This window comes from Lepus europaeus, chromosome X (genome assembly GCF_033115175.1).
Source record: "Lepus europaeus isolate LE1 chromosome X, mLepTim1.pri, whole genome shotgun sequence".
Lineage (NCBI taxonomy): Eukaryota > Metazoa > Chordata > Mammalia > Lagomorpha > Leporidae > Lepus > Lepus europaeus.
In genome coordinates this window covers 19,799,926-19,821,059 of record NC_084850.1, presented here as the reverse complement: position 1 = coordinate 19,821,059, position 21,134 = coordinate 19,799,926, and the positions used below count along the sequence as shown (strand labels likewise).

Here is a 21,134-nt window from a genome sequence, read left to right as displayed (position 1 = left end):
CTTGGGTCACAATCAAGAGAGATTATCAATAAATGATTGTAGGTTAAAAAAAAAGTAAAAATCTGAATACCTCTGCCAGAAATAGAGATCTTACCATTGCAGTGATAACATAAGACCCTCCATACCCTCCATATTAGATTTTTTCAGAATAGAATGGAAGAAATAACATTTTCTCACACATATTAAAAACTGAAATGTCAGTAATCAGACTAGGTTGGTTCTCCAAGATTCCTCAAAGATTTGACAATCTAAGTTTATCTATTTTATGTCTGGGAAATGGGCAAGAATGATAATACTGGGTGTTTCAGCTAAGATGGAGGAAATTATAATTCTAATCTTTGGAGTCAAACAGTTTCATACACTGTGGTAGATGTGCAGATTTGCATATGTCCCCTGGGTGGCATCTTGGTAATATGTATCAAAAGCCACTTAAAGAGTACACACTTGGAGAGGCACCAAGATGGAAGAATAGGGAGGGAGTTACTGCTCTAGTCTAGAAGATAGTTAAAAAACGTGGAGAAAATACAATCTCAGGGAAGAGTTAGAGAAAAAAACAACAGAGGAAACTCCATGCAAATTAGAGGGACACTATGGATATATGTGGAGGTTGTGGATACACAGCATGAACACAGACACAGCTCAGCCCCCCAGCAGCCAAGAGCCTCAGCACCAGCTTTGGAGAGTGAAGTGAGACCAGACTGCAACAGCCCAAGCCACTGGTGATAAAGCTGTGGGAAGAGCCTGGCATGAGTCAGGCTTGGAGCCCTGTGGGGGACAGTGTACCTGCCAACCTAGAAGGAAAAAAGGGGGCATGTTTCTTTCTTTCTTTTTTTTTTTTACAGGTAGAGTTATAGACAGTGAAAGACAGAGAGAAAGGTCTTCCTTCCGTTGGTTCACTCCCCAAATGGCTGCTACAGCCGGCACTGCGCTGATCTGAAGCCAGGAGCCAGGTGTTTCTTCCTGGTCTCCCATGCGGGTGCAGGGCCCAAGCACTTGGGCCATCCTCCATGGCCTTCCCGGGCCACAGCAGAGAGCTGGACTGAAAGAGGAGCAGCCGGGACTAGAATCCGGCGCCCATATGGGATGCCAGCGCCACAGGCGGAGGATTAATCAAGTGAGCCCCGGCACCAGCCCCGGCACTTGTGTCCTGTAACTAGCTGAGAGTGGGTGGTCATCATTTAGGGAATATACAATAGCTGTGCCTGCTTGTGTCTGTGTACCCAAAAATCAGCCTGAGTCTGGCTGGGAGAACTGTCAGGGGGCTGAGTGCTCATAACTTTGGGAGCCTTTTGTGCTGGGACTGTGAAAACACTGTGGCTGCATGGGAGAACATGGGATGTGGCTGGGTCTTTGGGCATTCACTGTGGACGGCTCCACATGCTTGGGACTCCCTGATTCCCTGGCGAGGGTCATTGCTGAGGGATTTGTGCTCACACTGAGGACTGCACAGATCCTTTGTGTGGTTCTTGTGGCAACACAGATGAATGGTATACCCACTGGGGCTAGCACCCAGGCATTAGTCTCCTTGGAGGAGAGCAGGTGAGCATGAAACTATACCAACAGAACTGAACAAAAACTTTTCTCTAAAGGGAGGAGAGAACTTCCACTTTGCTTATGGCCTTATCCAAATACTGATGGAATTTGTGGATTCAAAAGGCTTCCATCGCCTAGGCAGCTCATTTCAGGAACCTTGGGAGGTCACTGATGTCATGCATAAAAGTATTAATTGTTAAATCAACAACAGGAGTCACTGTGCACTAACTCCCCATACAGGACCTCTGTCCTCAATTCATTGTATTATGAGAGTTAACTGTAAAACTTGTTCTCAGTTTTTTTTTTTTTGGTGTTTGTGCAAATTGTTGAAATATTTACTTAGTGTAGAGTTGGTCTTCTGTGTAAAAATTTAATTTAAAATGAATCTTAATGGAGAATGGGACTGGGAAGGGGAGAGGGAGGAGAGGTGGGAGTGTGGATATGAGGGCAGGTATGGTTGGAAGAATGACTATATTCCTAAAGTTGTACTTATAAAATTTGTATTCCTTAAAAAATAAATTAAAAAAAAATAAAAAGAGGATATTTAGGGGCTAGCACTGTGGCGTAGCAGGTAAAGCCACCGCCTGCAGAGCCGACATCTCATATGGGCACCGGTTCGAATCCCAGCTTTCCATTTCCGATTCAGCTCTCTGGTATGACCTGGGAAAGCAGAAGATAGCCCAAGTGTTTGGGCCCCTGCACCCCCATGAGAGACCCAGAAGAAGCTCCTGGCTCTTGGCTTTGGATTGGCGCAGCTCTGGCCGTTGCAGCCAATTGGGGAATGAACAGGTGGATGGAAAACACCTTTCTCTCTCTCTTTCTCTCCCTCTCTCTTTCTCTCTGTAACTTTGACTTTCAAATAAATAAATAAATAAATAAAGAGGATATTTACCACACCCAATTTGGGTGTCACCTTGAATAGTCCCCTCACCCTGGAGACCTGAACAGAGCTCCCTGGCCACCCCCAGCACACACCTCAGGGTATTCACTGAAAGAGCAGACACTTTACTAATCCACAGAGCCATAGTCCAAAGATAAAAGCAATCACAGGAGAAAAAATAAACCAACAAGTATCTCCACAAATGCCTAAGAATAATTGCAGTAATTCAAGAAACAAAAATAATGAAGACAACATGATGCTCCCAAAGAACACAACAACATGCCAATACTAGAATGTGAAAATGAAGAAATTGAAGAAATGCCAGAAACAGAATTCAAAAAATTGATCATAGGATTACTTAGAAGTAGTCAGAAAAAAATCCATAATCTAAAGAAATCCATACATGACATGAAAGAAAATTTTTCTCATGAAATGGAGATTTTAAACAGAAGTCAAAATGAAGTACAGGAAACGAAGAATTCAATAGAATAAAAAATGTGGTGGAAAGCCTTTACAACAGAATCTATGAGGCAGAAGAAAGAATATCCAAATTAGAAGACAAATCTCTGGATATTTTATAGTCATATCAAAAAGAAAAATAAATTAGAAAACTAAAAACAGTATTGGAGATCAACAGGATACTATCAAATGACTCAACATATGGGTCTTAGGAGTTCCTGAAGGCATGGAAAGCAAGAATGGATTAGAAGGTCTTTTTAGTGAAATGATTACAGAAAATTTCCCTAGTTTTGAGAAAGAAAAGGATGTCTAAGTACAGTAGGGACACAGAACTCCTAATACATGTGACCTGAAAAGATCTTCACCACAACACATAGTAGTCAAACTTTTCACAGTAAAACATAAAGAAAAGATTCTAAAATGTGCATGAGAGAAACACCAGATTACTTTCAGAAGATCTCCAATTAGACCCACAGCTGACTTATCAGAAACCCTAAAGGCTAGGACAGAATGGAGAGACATAATCCAAGTCAAAAGAGAAAAAATACCTGTCAATCCAGAATACTGTGCCCTGCAAAGCTCTCACTTATGAATGAAGGTGAAATAAAGACCTTCCATAACAAACAGAAATTGAAAAAATTTGTTACCACCTGTCCAGCCTTACAGAAGGTGCTTAGGGATGTGCCACACACAGAAACACTGAAACATGGTCATCACTATGAAAGAAGGTGAAGGCAGAAAATCTTGCAGTAAAAATACAAAGGAAATCCAAAGTAAACAACAGGAATATTTATGGAAAAATGGCACAGCCAAGTCCTTACTTATCAATAGTCACCTTGAATGTAAATGGCCTCAACTCCAGACTGGCTGAATGGAAAAAAAAACCAAAACATCTATTTGCTGCCTACAAAGAAACACATCTCACCAACAAAGATACACACAGACTGAAAGTGAAAGGATGGAAAAAGATATTACGTGCTAAAGAAACAAAAAAGACCTGGTGTAGCCATCTTAATATCAGATAAAATAGACTTTAACACAAAAACTGTCAAAAGAGACAAACAAGGACAATATGTAATGATTAAGGGATTAATTCAACAGGAAGATATAACTATTGTAAATGTATATGCACCTAATTACAGGGCACCTGGCCATTTAAAAGATATGTTAAGGGATCTAAAGGGAGACTTAGACTCCAATACAATAGCAAAGGGGGACTTCAATACCCCATTTTCAGCAATGGACTGATCAACCAGACAGAAAATCAACAAGGAAACAGCAGAGTTAATTGACACTATAGACCAAATGCACCTAACAGATATCTACAGAACTTTTCATCCTACAGTTGCAGAATACACATTCTTTTTTTTAAATTTATTTGACAGATAGAGTTAGACAGTGAGAGAGAGAGAGAGACAGAGAGAAAGGTCTTCCTTTTCCATTGGTTCACCCCCAAGATGGCCGCTACAGCCGGCGTGCTACGTCAATCCGAAGCCAGGAGCCAGGAGCCAGGAGCCAGGTGCTTCCTCCTGGTCTCCCATGTGGGTGCAGGGGCCCAAGCACTTGGGCCATCCTCCACTGCCTTCCCGGGCCTCAGCAGAGAGCTGGCCTGGAAGAGGAGCAACTGGGACTAGAACCTAATGCCCATATGGGATGCCGGAGCCACAGGTAGAGGATTAGCCAAGTGAGCCACAGTGCCAGCCCCAGAATACACATTCTTCGCACCAGAGCATGGAACTTTCTCTAGGATAGACCACAGGCCAGGCCATAAAGCAAACCTCAGCAAATTCAAAACAATAGAAATCATGCCATGCATCTTCTCAGACCACAACGGGATAAAGCTGGAAATCAGCAACTCCGGAATCTCTAGAGCACATGCAAACACATGGAGGCTGAACAACATGCTCCTGAATGAACAGCAGGTCATAGAAGAAATCAAAACAGAAATAAAAAAACTGTTGAGAAACAGGTTTTTTTTCATACTATTTGTTGAACTCTTTACTTAGTATAGAGTTAATCTTCTGTATATAGTTAATTGAAAATAGATTTTAGTAAAAAATAAAAATGGGAATAGGAGAGAGAGAAGGAAGAAGGGTGGGAGTAGAGGTGGGTATGGTGGAAAGAATTACTAACACTATGTTCCTAAAATTGTATTTATGAAATGCATGAAGTTTGTATACCTGAAGTAAAAGGTTTCTGGGATAAATAAAAAAATTAAAAGTACACACTCTTTCTTCTAGTCAGTCCACTTCTAGGTCTGTCCTTAGAGGGGAAAGTCAGGTTAATACATTAAAATATATGTATAAGATTGTTAATTATAACATTGCTTATAATGCTAAAACAATTGAAAATATACTCCAAATATTCGACAGAAAATCTGGACTACTCTAAGGTAGTTGTTAAGAGAAAAAACACGCCATTTTTTGGACCAGAAAATAGTACACATTGAATAAAAGCAGATTATTTCATTCTGTGAAAAAATACATAAAGGCAATGAGAAACATTAAGTTATTCATGGGCATTGGGATAACAGGGGGCTACATGTAAAATTTTTCAACACTATTTATTGCTTACAAAATAAACATTTTAAGAAAGGTATTTGGTTGTGGCTTTCTTAAGATTTGGTAACTTTATTTGCCACTTCATCTTAAAGTATGGGTGGCAACTTTTCATACGATCTTATCAAATAATTAAAATAGCACAAGTGACCAAAAATTGACCTCTTGTGAATAACATTTTGACTGAACTGTTCTTAGTCCCTGATTTTGGTGGAGAAAGCATTTTACCTACATAGCTGTAATGCCAACAGGTTGTGCTTTGGGAACTATAGTAATTATTAGCTATAGAAATGTAAGACAATGAGTTTTGATGGTAGTGATGTATAAAACTAAAATGAAAGTGAGTAGAAATGTCTTCTAATACAATGAAGGTGAGGGAGACTCACAGGAAACACTGTGATACACATGGAACTGGGCATAAACACAGTCAGGAATCAGAAGCAGAAGAAAGAAAGCTGTGCTAAAAGAAAGTTGGTGATAATATTTTGCTTCATTTTTTCTAATCATACAAATATTGACAGAAAAAGAAATCACATGGGGTGAAATATATCCTGCAAAAGAGAGCTTCCCCTTATCAGGGACATCTTGTGATGCACATGCATGTCTGAGGCTGGATGTGAATTCTAAACGAACAAGTCCCAATCCTGAAGGCTTCTTTTCTTTTACTAATCATCTTCGAGGCCCTAAATAAAAGCTGAATAGTGGTACAATGGCATTCTTCTATAATTTAGGGAAAAAAATGGTAAGTGGAGTAGGAAACTTTCTCTCGATATTAGTGAAATTTTTCTATACTTTAAAAATCCACAGAGTTTTAATTTTAACAACCAACACAAAAGTTATCTATCTCATTCTATAAATAACCCATTGCCCAGATTACGATGTTAGAAGCTATGAAATATGCAACAACACAAAGGGATTGAACACTGCCATCTGATCTGAATAGAGAGGAAGAGATGAGCTGAATCAAGAAGGAGAGGCCACAGCACAGCACAATAACTCCAAGAAAGCACTCCAGGTAGCATATTTATGAGAACCATTCCCCTCTGGATGGCATCTCTCTGGAGAACCTCAGAGAAAAAAGTTGTACAGGACCAAATAACTTTTACAGGATTCCTGTAGATGCATGCCGCTGACAATCATAATGGTCTGCTTCATTGCCTAAAGCTCCAAAGCACTGGCTGAACTTGTGTTAAAACTGGATTCTGTTGTAAATACCTGGCTCTAATAAATCTTTATGTTCATATAGATTCCTGTGACAATAGCACACGCTCCTCTATTAGGATAGTGCCACAATCAATGAAGTGGAGAGGCTTACAGTCTGTAAGAGCATGATTGTGGAAGGGTAATGTTGAAGGTAGGGGAAAAGGTGTTAAAAAGAAACTCATTTTAAAAATCAGCTCTTTACTAGTAATCACAAAATTTTATGAGCAACAATCCAGTAGTGAAAACATGCACAAAGGATTTATATGGGTTAGTGCTATCAGGCAAGAGAGCAAAGCTCTGAAACCCAAAGCATGGATAGAAATTTATAACTTCTAAGTGCAAAACTGCTGAAATGCTTGAAGGGAATCGAGTCTTCCAGTCGGAACCTACCAAGACTAACACTTTGTGATCTACTACTGCAGGAATCAATGTACCTCACTTAAAGATGGACTTTTCTGGTTTCAGCCAAATAAGCATGGCACCAGCACACATCACTGTGTTGTAGAATGGAGATTTTGGCTTCCAATTTAAGAAATGACTTTTTAGAGACAGAGTTGTGGCACAACAGGTTTAGCTGCTGCCTGCGACACCAGTATCCCATGTGACCACAGGTTTGAGTCCCAGCTACTCCACTTCTTCTTTTTTTTTTAAAGATTTATTTATTTATTTGAAAGTCAGAGTTACACAGAGAGAGGAGAGGCTGAGAGAAAGAGAGAGAGAGGTCTTCCATCTGCTGGTCCACTCCCCAGCTGGCCTCAATGGTCAGAGCTGCACTGATCTGAAACCAGAAGCCAGGAACCTCCTCCGGGTCTCCCACATGGGTGCAGGGGCCCAAGGACTTGGACCATCTTCTACTGCTTTCCAAGGCTACAGAAGAGAGCGGGATTGAAAGTGAAGCAGCCGGGTCTTGAACCGGCACCCATATGGGATGCCGGCGCTTCAGGCCAGGGCGTTAACCTGCTGCGCCACAGCACTGGCCCCAGCAGCTACTCCACTTTTGATCCAGCTCCCTGCTAGTGTGCCTGGGGAAGCAGCAGAAGATGGCCCAGACGGCTGAGCCCCTGCCAATGGGTGGGAGACTGGGCCAGCTTTGATTTGGCCCAGCCCCAGCTGTTGTGGCCATTTAGGGGATGAACCAGTAGATGGAAGATCTCTCTCTCTTTCCCCTCCCGACCCCCAAAAGTCTGCCTTTCAAATGAATAAATACATCTTTCAAAAAAGAGAAATAACTTTTCAAGCAACTCAATATTGACACACACATACCTGCATTTAAACACTGCTTGAGTTTTTTACTTAGAAACAGCTACCCACCTGGCTCATTCTCTGATTGTCTTCTGTCACCAAATGAATGCAGTTTATCTTTTCTACTTAGAGATGAGCTTCTCTTATTTTTTGTTATACCTAGAGATCAAGTGCAAAGAAACATTATCTTTCCAAAACTACTTCAATATATTACTTCAAGAGTGAATCATTCTTGTTTGCAATTTTTTGATCTTCTCTACCCTTGCTTACAAGTTCATTTAATTTTTAATATTATGCAGAGATTCTACATCCCCAAACATAAAACTAGTTTGTTCTTTAAATTATCTGAGATAAACTTTAAAGTTATTTATAAAGTGGTAACAATTAAGAGGAAAAATGTCTCATGCTATCTGAAAACATGAAAGATCTCAGATTACAAATACATCACTTTTAATTTTAGACACACATCTCATGATGCATAGTATTAACAGTAATTTATCTTTTATTTGTTAACTAGTATTTTTTAGACAAAAGTTAGTATAACATTTGGTACAGATGTCACAATTTAAGCAACCAAGTTATTCATAAAAGAAAATAACCTGCTTTATGTGGACACTTTTCCATTTTACTGGAAATATTCTAGCTCAGAAGACTGGGGGATGTATGCTTTAAAATAATTTCTCAGGGGCAGGAGTTGTGGCATAGCAGCTTAAGCCACTGCCTGTGACACCAGCATTCTATATGGGCGCTAGTTCAAGCCCTGGCTGCTCCACTTCCAATCCAGCTCCCCAAAGCACATGGGAAAGCAGTAGAAGATGGCCCAAGTGCTTGGGTCCCTGCATCCATGAGAGAATCCCAGATGAAGCTCCTGGTTCCAGGCTTCAGCATGACCCAGCGCTGGCCATTGTGTCCATTTGAGGAGCAAACCAGCGAGTGGAAGATTCTCTCTCTCTCTCTCTCTCTTTCTCTGTAACTGCCTTTCAAACAATAAATGAATAAATTTTTAAAAACAAAGAATTTCTCTTTTGGGGACTTGTAAATTGAAGCACATATGGACAATATAGTGTCATTGAAACTTTCTTGGATTGGTAAAGTGGTTGAGCAGCAGGAACCATAGAGATGTAATTGATTCAACCATGTGATTGATTAGGTTACATATTCTTCACTGACATACTGCAAGAAATGACAAAATAGCACGAACAGTTATTGTATCAGCAATAAGTGGAAGAAAAATAGACTTTTAAAATCAACCAAGATTTAAAACACTTATTTGAAGTATTACAGGCAAGATTTTGAACTTCATTTGAATTTGAAATAGTGATCTCTCTGGATTTAACAGGTTTCAGTTCAATTTAAAGAGATTTTCTGAAATCATTAATTACAATATTTACCACTTCAGAGTGTGCACCATACTGTACCTTTAAGCAAGTTATTTCACAAAGTATCTTCCACACATACCTTCTTGCAATAAAAACTAGTAAAGAAATCATTTAAAACGTTACTTGAAACTGCTCCTTTGGTACAATTTCAACCAATTAATATGTTGAAAGTCATCACCTGTCCCTTTTTTTTACAGGTTTCTTTAATATGGCAAGTGTATATATTAGTGAAAGTATACTAGTGTTGCTTCTTGTATTAAATATGTAGAAAATGCCCATGGAACAAACCTTTGGTAATTTATCAAAGCAAGGAGATAGTAAAACATAGCACTGCTTGTGGAACAATAAGCTACATTAAAATGAAAGTAAATAAACATGAGGTTGCAGTTGATATGATCTAATTTTTCTAAAGGATTTAGTTGGTAAATAATGAATTAACTTTATCATATGACAAGCAAGGTGCTAGAGAAAATCTCACTATATTAATCTATGAATCAACCCAGGCTGTACATGAAAGTGCTTTGGAAAAGCATATTGAGGGTGGGGGTGAGTGGATCAACTTTTCTTAGACCATTCCAAGAAAAACATGATGCACCTAGATGGACAACAAAATAGAAGACCTTTCAAGCTCACCATTGATATTATAAGAGTTCTAAAAATTCAAACAACATAATGTGAATTTGAACAAAATAAAATTCCTTTTTTCCTCCACAGTCCTTTTCAACATATTTGAAAGTATAATACAGTCTCATATAAAAATGCAAACTTCTCCACTAGGTTAACCCTTGTGACAATTACGTATACTTTAAACAGTATCCAGATTCTTTGCTGTACTGGAACTTAATAGAAATCAGCATTGCTCAAAAAATGTCATGGTATCTATTTACGCTAAAAATTTAATTCAAACTATAATTATGCCTTTTTCAATTCACAAGTCACAAAAGTAATATGTCTTTGTCTTTTTTAATAGCTAAGTTTGAGGGAATTACGTGGAATTTGTTTGTTCTGTGTCCTGCCAAGGTTATTCCTATTTTTTTCTCTTGCAATTATGAGTGAGATACAGCATGTGCTAGAAACCAGTAATGTTCATTGCCAGACACTTGGGTATAGATTTTTTTTAAAGTAAGGGATACTAATTAGAAGGGGAAACACTAGGAACAAACAGGGCTTTGAAACATCCATAGTACATAACTTCATTTCATTTAAAACAAACAGGTAAAGCAGATAACCCTGCATAGTCCAATATATGGGGGTACTTCAAAAAGTTCATAGAAAAATGGAATTAAAAAGTGAGTTTGTTTGGCATAAAATAAATTTGAAATCTAGGCATACAAAGGGATTTCAAAGAGTTCATGGAAAATGTGTATTATCAATTTCAAATTTTTGTACCAAAATATATTTGTCATTTGATTCCATTTCCCACAAACTTATGGAAATACCTATTATTTTTCTTAAATGAGGTAATAATCATGATATTTAATGGACATTGAATGGCAGGAGTAGTCTAACCAGTCCCTAGAAAACACAATCTCATTAATAAGTTACCTAGAATATGAATTTATTTTAACATAAAATAAATTATTAGGCCACTTAAAAAGACAATGTCTTTTGGCCAAAATATGCTTCAGTGTGAGTTACCTGAGCCCAACAATCTCACCTAACGTGAACAATAAAAAAATACAAAATAACAATTTATATTGACAAAAATGCAAAATAATAGTCATCATCTCTGTAAAATAATATGTTGCTTATCTGACATAGTTTTAATGATCTGTGATTATATTAAAATTTATTATAAAAAATTAAAAATGTGAAGAACTGTGTTATTGTTCCACAATCTAAAGTAGTGGTAGTGTAAAAACATGTAGAAAGAACTGGTTTCATTACATTGCAATTCACTAGAATATATGAAATAGCTATTTGCTCAGGCCAATAGAGTTCTGAAGACCTGTAAATGACATGGGGATTTGTCTACTGAAAACAGAACAGTTATATTCTAGGGTTTCAGTAGATATAGACCATTTATTGACTGAGAAATTTATAGTATTTATTGCAATCATATTTCAAGAAGACATCCTTATTGGCTAAGACAAATGTTCATGATGTAGCAATACCCAGCAGGCATATGCATTCATTAGGTGAATGAGGTTCATTGTCTGTCATTCCTTCTAAACCCATAAATCTAACTTATGTTTTATGAAAATGGTGTAGAATTTTGTCCACATAGAGGAAAATTTATAGTGAATCAGCAAAAGAGACAGACTTAATTTCTTTTTTATGTATGGGGTAAACTGTGTAAAGCTTAGTAACTTCACTTTATGCTGATACTAAATTGAAATAAGGTTCTGGGCATATTACTAAGTTAAATAAAATATAAAGTTTTACTTGTCTCTTTTGCACTGGCATATGGAAAATGTAGATAGAAAGTTGGTGTTTACATAGCATTTTTGTTTAAAAAGATTAAAACTTTGTTGTAAATGCAGCCTTCTACTGATAGCCAATATTGAAACATGCACATTAATGAGCTTAAAATTGACAAAGGAATTAATTACCGCATTTGCTGTCACAGTCCAGGGGGAAAGAGCTTTCCCATGACCACCTCTTTTGTTGACGGCCAACACGACTACTCCGTTCCAAAGTGCGATGAACAACAGCTTTAAACTTGGCCTATTTAAAATAAATGCCAACACATTTTTCTATATCCATCATAACAGTTAATACAATTTAGATCTGTAGTTTATAAAACAATCTTACTATCAAATGTGAATATCAGGTAAACATTTCTCATATCAGGTAAAAGTTTAAAATAATTGGAGACACGGCTTAGGTATCAAGCAGTATCAGTGCTTCTCTTGATTCACTCTTTATTTTATGGACTCTGCTCTGCAGAACTGATCGGGCTTTCCTCTTTGCTTTTATGATTGGGAAATTTAGAGACAAACTTGTAGTCTGTTTCTAGCAACTGTACAGAGTAATATACTTTGGGGTATGCTAATCACACCTGATGCTTCATTAGTTGCCTACATTACTCTTCCTCTGCTTGATTCCCTCAATCATTTTTAGCATCTGGTGTGGAATGTATTTTTAAGGTCACTTTTTTTTTTATAAAATGAGGCAGGGGAAAAAATCAACACAAGTGTAAGAGAAATCTACACCAGTGTCATCTACTATACCCGCATGTATAAAGAGATTAAATTCTGGTGTTAACAAATAAAATATCAAAAATGGTAACCAGTATCTCTGACTTGATCTCAACTTCAGTTTAAGCTGGTCAGAAGAACAACTCTACAAATTAAAAGCCACACTGTGGCAAAACAACTCCACTTCTAGAAATGAGTTATTTTCTTATTTCTCCTGCCTGCACTGCCACATACCACGGACTATACTTGGCAGGCAAATCAACTGCAAGACCAGAGGTTTTCTATTCTTCCCTGACAACAACCGTTTCATAGCAACATCATCCTTATAATGTGTTCACCATTTCTCCGAGGGCAAAGGTAAACATGGTAGGATAAATGTAAGAAAACATATCTAATAGAAATGGTTGAAAATTAAATTTTCTAATTGAAGGCTTTTCTAAATGACTTAAAACTACAATAGACTAAAGCCAAAGATTAACTTGTCTTACTAAAATATTTCTGATTCATACGGGTTCTTTCCTGCTATTTCCACACTTGCCACTCCTCAGCGCCACTAGGTTGGGGGATCTTTTCTGCTTGCTGGAAATATACATTTTTACACCCACATTATACCCATGGAGTTGGTTCTCCTTGGCCCTTTCTCCTTGTCTTTCTGCCCCTTCTCCCACCATGCCTCTGACTTCTGTGTCTGTCTTCAGGGTCATTCATATGCATTCTCTCCTGTTTGCCCACTCAGCTTCCTCTTTCTCCAAGATGGTGTTCTCTCTCTCTCCTCTCTCTCTCAGTTCCTGGGACTCTCCTCCAGGAACCCTCTCTCACTTTACTCCTCTGCACGCAGTATTCTACTTTGTGTTCTTTGGTTCTTGAACTGCCTTTACTGAGTTTATGCTCTGTCTCATCTTCTTCTCTGCCATAGACTCCACCACAGAGAAGTAAATCGGGTGTTTCACAGAGGACGATGGAAAGTGACTGCAATTCTGAATGAGAGTTTACCAAATACTGGCACATGAAACACACCAAGGACATACAGGTGCAGGAAGAGGTTCAGAAAGAGAAAGAGAGAGGTGGCAAAGCATGCATGGGGAACGAACATGCCATGGGTGCTAGAATAAGGATACTCTCCAGATGGGATGCAGGGCCAGGGCCATGGCAAGTGGGCATGTGAGGAAGGGGGACAAGTGTGCAGTGCAGACAACACAAAGAGAAGAGCCTTCACGGGGAGCTGTGGGACCAAAGAAGAAAGGAGAAGAAAAGAAATAGAAAAATTAGAGCAATAGACAACAAGAGAGGCAGACAAAAATACATACTTGCTGAGAGAATGACAGGCAGATAGTGCGAAATGGGGAAAAACCAGAGAGTAGTTGAGACAAAGAAAGCAGAAAGAAAAGTGGGCTGCCTGTGGTGGAGACAGGCCAATGTCAGAGAAGCACAGACAGACTAAGCCTCATGTAGGGACACTTGACAGTCACAGGAATGAAGAGACAGAAAATACCAGCAGGAAAGAGAGTGACCTATGAGAGAAAAATGTGGCACACAGAGCGATGGGGGGAAAAGAGGGCAAGACAAAGCCCCTGACCAACATCAAAGAACATCCCAGAAAGAGAGGAGAGCAGAAGCGTCACAAAGCAGGAGACATGGGGCCGGCTCCATGGCACACTAGGTTAATTCTCTGCCTGTGGCGCTGGCATCCCATATGGGCGCCGGTTCAAGTCCTGGCTGCTCCACTTCTGATCCAGCTCTCTGCTATGGCCTGGGAAAGCAGTAGAGGATGGCCCAAGTGCTTGGGTCCCTGCACTCACGTGGGAGACCCGGAAGAAGCTCCTGGCTCCTGGATTCGGATGGGTGCAGCTCCGGCCATTACGGCCATTTGGGGAGTGAACCAGCAGATGGAAGACCTCTCTGTCTTGTCTCTGTCTGTAACGCTACCTCTCAAATAAATAAATAAAATCTTAAAAAAAAAAAGCAGGATACACCTTGGTGAGGATGGCCCAATCTGGAGAGGGAAACATGAGGAACAGAAGGGCAGGGTCAGGCAAGGCAGAGTGGCAGTGTCCACCAGAGGGAGCCAGGGAGCATGGCCCGGAGAGCAAGTGTGCAGAGACAACTGAGTGGCTCCGTGAGCAGTGGGTCACATGGAGGTGTATCAGGGAGGGTCAGATGGTGGCATGGTGGGATCTGCTTTTATTCTGTAGGCTGTGCCTTAGCAGTAATGGCTTTTTGGTAGTAGAGACAGCCCTTGGAGCAAACTCCAAGCCACAGATACCAGGTCCTGGAGGTGCACTGTACTCTGCCCCTGACCTGCAGGGCTCCTCCTTCCTGATGCTTGTGTGGGGGTCTCAGTTCTTGCTCTCTTAACAGGGTGGGGCCAGAGCCTCTAATGCTGACAGGAAGATGAAGAAAAGGAGAAATAGAGCTAGGATGGGTTCCCTTCCCACAGCACTAGTCAAGGCAGAGAAGGGCTAGGAAAAAACATATTTCCAAGCCAGGCAATACACTGTGACACCTGCTGGATAGGCCATGAAACTGCATACCTGTTCTTCTGCCAGTTTCTGCTTCCTTTTTTCTTCCGCAGATATCCTCCTTCTCTCATCTCGGTCTTTCTGTTCTTTCAGTTTACGTTGTCTCTCTTCTATCTGCTTTTCATACTGAAGCCTGGCCTTCCTTTCTTTTTCGAGTAGTTGTGTTTCCTTGTTGGCTGAAATATTTCACACACATTCTCAGGGTGAATATTTAAGTTTTCCACATTACACATAGATAGAAGGAAAAAAGTCAACAGACCTTATTCTCTCTCTTCACACTACATAACCTGTGCTAGTAATGAAAGATTTATTATAGAAGTGAGTAGAGGTGGCCACTAGAGAACCATTTTTCACTGTGTGTTCATTTAGAGAACTGGATTACCTAAGCCAGATGATCCTCGTCCTGTCCAAACCAGCATTCCAAATTCAGAAAAAAAAATATTTTCTGTTATGTGATACTTTTGTTGGCTTGAGCTGAAGCCAAGCCCTATCTGATAAATATGTTGTGCATTAAGATATGAGCTTATAAAACACACAGCCAAAATGTTTTGTTTCCTTCTACTCAGAAACTTCTTCCAAAGTGCTCATCTATACAGATCACATTAAACACGCTGGTTGCACATTAATGGCCTGTATGTTCCAGAATACCATAACATTTTCCAATATAGAGAGAGTGCATGCAGTCATAAAACACTCTCCCAGAGAAAGTAAGCTCTCTCCACCTCTCCTGCTTCAAACGGATAACTTGTATTGCATTTGAATAGAGTGCTCATTTTGTAAGGGGACTTAGGAGATAAAAGAAGAAAGATACATTAGTTGAAAAGTGTACTCTCAACTTGAAGAAAGATTATTTCCAGCCTAATTTATACAAGGTCATACTTTAGAATCATAATAATCAGTGACATGACACCTTATCCATGTTCAGATTATTAGCAGTTTATTTTCATTTTTGGAATCATTTTCTACCTATTTTCACAAATGCTAAAGAAATTTTCATAAATGAGTTTTCAGAAAATTAAAGCTCTAAGAAATTATTCTTTCTCAAATGAAACCAATGAGTTGAAGGTTTCTCATGAGCCTCCTTTGCCTGGCTTGGCAAGTGGATTAAATGGGGTCTAAGACATAGGTTTAATCTAATCTAATACTAGTATAAAAAGTATAATCTACCATACGAACATATTAGAAAAAGTAAGTAAAACCACTTTGGAAATATATAACATGAACATAAAATCCATCCCATTTGATTTTAAAAATGTCTAAATATACCATCTTCTTGTCTTCTCTTTTCTTCTCTGCGTTCTTTTACCAATTTTTGTTTCGTGTCATTTTTGAGTACAGAACCGTCTATTACTAAAAGAAAATGAATATAGTTAAACATCAATAAGTTATCGAATTTTAAAGATAGGACACTCTGACATCTATCAAATCATTGTAGAAATTATACCTGGTTTAAATGATGACCTTAGATTTGAATGTTGGGATGCAACAGGAGTAAATCGATTTTGATTTCGTCTTTCGTCAGCAATTGCTTGTGCTACAGCAACTGAAATACAGGGTGACAAGGGAAAGGGATTAGATATTAAGAAGACAAATAGCTAACAAAGGAGCTGGCAAGCTACAGCTATTTACATCTCTGATGACAAACATGGGGATGGCCTCAATATGGTAAAATCTTGACTGAGTAATCTGGGTCCACCACAAAGATGTATTTGATATTTATGATGTTCAACGGTACTTTCATAAAGAGATAAAAATGATTCCCATGCAGGTGCTGGGTATTTGTGGATTCAAAGATAACCAGAGTTGATAGTGGCAGTGCTAGCCCAAGCTTGGGGATGAGCAAGAGCCCATGATGAACAGCTTTCAAAAATGTCTAAGATACTGCACATTATACTACATTAGTAAAGCTGAGCTGGCAAGGAATTGGAAAAAATCAGTTTCACCATAAATTGGGAATTTAGAAAATCAAAGGTGAAGAATGTATTGATCTGAATCTGGAGGCAATGTGTTAGTAAAGAGATCCTCAGAGATTGAGCCCAATATTAAGGAGAACATTTATAAATAGTCTAGATTGGGGCTTACATCCCTAGTTGTACACTGGAGTCACTCAAAAAGAAACAGCAATGCTCCCTCTCCCTCAGTTTTTGGTTTGATGCCCAGGCATCTGTAGTTGTTAAAAGTTCTATTCTGATCCACAGTTAAAGTGAAGCGAGAATCCATGTCTAGAAGAAGGAATTTCTAAGAAATAATAACATTCTAGACACAAGTATGTCAGGCAAACAAATAGAAATCAGACAAGGTACTAACATAAGTTTTCTGTGAGCAGATGGAAAAGTGATCAAGTTCACTAACAGTCAAGTATAAGATTAGGGGGGTATGATTGGAAGGAAAGTAAGAAAAATGAAAACTCCAGCATGATACACACATGAGTCATTATAGGAGACCCCTGAACCTTTAATGCCATGTATGGCTGTATCTGAAAGGTCCCCAAATTCAGGGAAGAGTATGGAAAACCTGAATAATACCTCTGTCTTACCCTAGTCTAAAAGCACAGGAAATATGTTCCTATGATACTGCATGCAAATCTGGTTTCTATAGAAAAAACATAACAGTTGAAGATGGGTAGATAAAATAAGCAAGGGAATAGAGCTGTTGTCCTTGCACAAATGAAATGAATGGACTTTGACACGCTAGCTGCCAATGAGGAAAGCTGTCTGGGAGTTATCTTAGTGGTAACCTTGAAAGTGACATCACAGTTGCTATGATAGGGATCACCATTTTAAAAGATGAAAAAATGAGTTTTTTAATCCCAAGGCCCTAACAGCTCTGATAACCTAGGACATAGCTAAATTTAAAGACTATTCTCAGCTTTTGTAATAATCTACTCATATACTGGTGATTTTGTAGACCACAATTATCTTCTGAATTTGAGCATGAGTGTATTAAAAATTCTTCAATACACTCTGTAAGTTAAAATGTTCCTTGGACTTCCCACTTGCAATATTTCTTATGTAAGCACAAGAAAATGAAGTCCCTTGTAGCACTGCTTATGCACAGACCGTTTTCCTGTTTAGAAAGCCTACTGAAAGTAGCATTAATTAAGTAAAAAAAAATAGGAAAAGAAAGAAATCTGCAATCTGGGAACCACAAAGTAAAGCAGATTCACAGATTTTTTGCCTAAAACAGAGACAAAGTCTCAGTGCTGAGAAAAATAGCAGATCCTCAAGACCAAATGAAGACAGCATGTCTTGGAGAGGATAAAAATTTGGCACAAATTTCTCACAATTAAAGCGATCTACAACAGAATGGCTATTTGGAAAAACAGAGTTTGCCATTCAAGTACACATTCAAATGATAGAAGCTGCCCAGAGTTTTCTAGGTGCGCCTCTGGCCACTGGACTAAGAAACCTTACTGTTTCTCCAGCTCTAAAATTCTATGATAATTTGATTTGCAATCTTAGTAGCTTTCTTTGCATTTGTAGAAAATAGTATTTGAATAATTTACTCTAAACTAAGAAGTTACTTGTGAATTTAGACAAACAAGAAAGGAAAAGTCACAAATCAGTGGCTGAGTTTCATATGCTAATGGGTTGAATTAGTCAAATAAAGTTAATTGGAAAACACTTCTGTCTAAAAACATTTCATATGAACATGTGTTTTGTCAAAATAAGTATATTTTAGCCTTAGCATAGTGCTATGCACATTGACCATAATTCAATGAATGCATACATATAGTTATATGTAATAATTCATTTATACATATATAAATTTATGGCGGCTGTACTAATCAGCTAGGTAAGTTATTTGTTCAGGATACCATTTTAACTCTTGCAGCCAGGCTCCCAGCAGGAGACAAAATTGACCTTTGAGCAAAAACATTGCATGGTCTCCTTGACCCTTGGGGAATATGGTGAGACCATGCAATGTTTTTCATTTCTAATATGAAATAGGCAGCAAGGGTGTAAGCTTTTTTGGGTCTGGTTATTAAGTTTCTGGCTAGAAATGCTGTGAATTCAAGCAACTGCTCCCTGTATGATTTAAAAATCCTTTCCAACATTCAACAGATAAATGCTTAATTTAAATTACTGAAATAAAGCAATGTCAGAGAACTTCAGGCATCAATAAGCAATACAATTCACTGCAAAATCTCCTGGCGACTTGTGAGCTAGAGCTAGAAGCAACATTGCTTTCTCCTTATGGAATGAAGAAAGTGTATTTGCTTCTGACGTTCTGCGGAGAGAAGATTTAAAGTGTTCTTCAGTAACACATCGCTTTTCAATCTCAATCAATCTAAACATTTTAATCGTAAGTGCATAAAGGCCCTAAGGATTTCAACAAATATCAATAAAACCGTTTGATTCTCGGTCATAGTGGGGGAACTAACCTGAAAGGCAGCTACAAGCAACCAACCACCCACAAGCAAGAAATACTGTCTTGCTCAGGTAGCAGAGCAGGCTCCCGTTTTAAGCACTATGGTGCCCAATTTTCTTTGGAAGATTAGAGGTTTGGGGGCTGTAAAAAGCTTATTGCAGATGGGACCCGTTGAGGAGCAAGCACTCTGAATGGCTGACACTTTCCATTCAGCCTAGGGACTGCAAAATGTCCCATGAAAAGTGACATCTTGTTGAAATCACGGGCTACAGCATGCAAATCAGGAGATGCAGAGAGCCAAGTTTCATCCCAACTTTCAATGCAACTTTCAACCTCCCCCCCCCACCCCTTCCCCAGCGACTTCCTCCTTGGACCTTGACCGAGAGGCTGAGAACGCCCAGGGTTGGGAAAAACTCAAACTTTCCGTGCCTCGAACGACTGCCCTGGCCGCGAAGGCGGCGCCGGCGCGCGGGGTCCCTCCCGGCGGGTGCCTGCAGCGGAGAGGCCCATGCGACTGTTGCATGGGCTTTCGCTGCTCCGAACGACAGGCAGTCCGTTCGCGGGGTCCGGGGTTCGAAGCTCCCTGTCCCGTCCCTGCGCCCATAGCGCCCGTTAGTTCCCTCGCGCATCGCCCGCATGGCTTTTGCCACGAGCAGCGGGACTTCGGTCGTTGGTGGCGCTGGGTGACCGTTTCCCCCCGCCGCGCCCGGCCCAGGACTCCCCATTCCAGTCCGATACCAGGAGGCTCCAGTGGGGCTGAGGGTAGGACCGGACAGCGCGAGGGGACGCAGGAGGAAAGTTTTCTGGCGCCTGTCGCCCAGCTCCAATGAGTCGGCCACGGGAACTCCGCCCCCCGCACGGGTCCGAGCCGCCAGCCCGCTCACCCATTTGTTCTCGGAGCCCCCTTAAAGATGTGCCACCGCAGGCGCCGCCACTGGCGCTGGGGCGGGCCGCCATCACCCGGACCCGGGCTGGAACTGCTGGTGCCCCTCTGACCGAACTGCGCAGGCGCTGGCGCGGCCTCCGCAGGGACAGCGGCGGGGGCAGTGGCCGGGGCAGCGGGGAGTCTGGGCTGGGAGGTGGGGCGGGGCGGGGCGGTGGGTAGCGGCGGCGGAGCAATAGGTAGGGGAGGTTGGGCGGGACGCGACGGGGCGGCGGGGCGGAGAGGCGGGGCGGGACGGGGCGGAGCGGTAGGGAGAGGCGGCGGGGTGGGATGGGGCGGGGCGGTGGAGAGGGGTGGAGCGGCGGGCCAGGCCCGGAGGGGCCGCCCCGCCCACTTCGGACCATCAGTATTGGCGGCGCGGCTGTTCAGGCACCGCTTCGTCGCATCCACTGGGCGCCCACTCCCGGTTCTGAAGAAGCCCTCTCCTACGTTCGGTCCTTTCTGTTGCAGCATCCTGGGCGCCAGCCAATCAGCGACCTGTGTGGCCGTGTGAAATTTCTGTCCTTTTATGACATCTACCTGGCAGCGCAATAAAGTTCCAGCTTTAGCGGTTCAAGGAGCGTGCAAGCGATACCTCCTCGTGTGCGCTTACATCACGAGTTTTCTAGTCTTTCGGACACTACACAAAGAAAGCCCCAGTAGGCCCAGGGGTACACTGGAAGGGGAACAGGTTGCTACAAGGAGCCAGGGCCCCCATTGTGAACAGACTTTCTTAAAGAGTTGCAGAACCAATCATGACACTGTTAGGTCTTATTGGCATTCATCTCTCCACACTAAGGGCTGGGTGCGGCGGGTGCAGGGGAGCCCTTCAAGGTTGCAGATTGTTTTTTTTTTTTTTTTTTACCCATACACAAGGAAAATCTCACTTGGCCTGAAGCACTTGCCCGTTCAAGGTGGAGTCATCCTT

At 40.7% G+C, this 21,134-nt stretch overlaps 1 protein-coding gene across 2 annotated transcripts in view; it reads right to left on the bottom strand.

Annotated features, from left to right (window-relative positions):
- The window catches only part of MAP7D3 (MAP7 domain containing 3), a 34,694-nt gene extending 14,393 nt beyond the window's left edge, over nt 1–20,301 (bottom strand). Inside the window, exons 1-6 of one of the 2 annotated variants that reach the window (XM_062183877.1) lie at nt 20,169–20,301; nt 16,358–16,456; nt 16,180–16,263; nt 14,926–15,089; nt 11,807–11,921; nt 7,945–8,034 (exon numbers count right to left, since the gene is read on the bottom strand). In XM_062183877.1, the coding sequence (XP_062039861.1) occupies nt 7,945–8,034; nt 11,807–11,921; nt 14,926–15,089; nt 16,180–16,263; nt 16,358–16,456; nt 20,169–20,241 (625 nt within the window). In that variant the 5' untranslated portion in view covers nt 20,242–20,301. The remainder of the gene's footprint in view (nt 1–7,944; nt 8,035–11,806; nt 11,922–14,925; nt 15,090–16,179; nt 16,264–16,357; nt 16,457–20,168) is intronic. The other variant, XM_062183878.1, reaches the window with a different exon arrangement.
- Nucleotides 20,302–21,134: the final 833 nt, after the last annotated feature.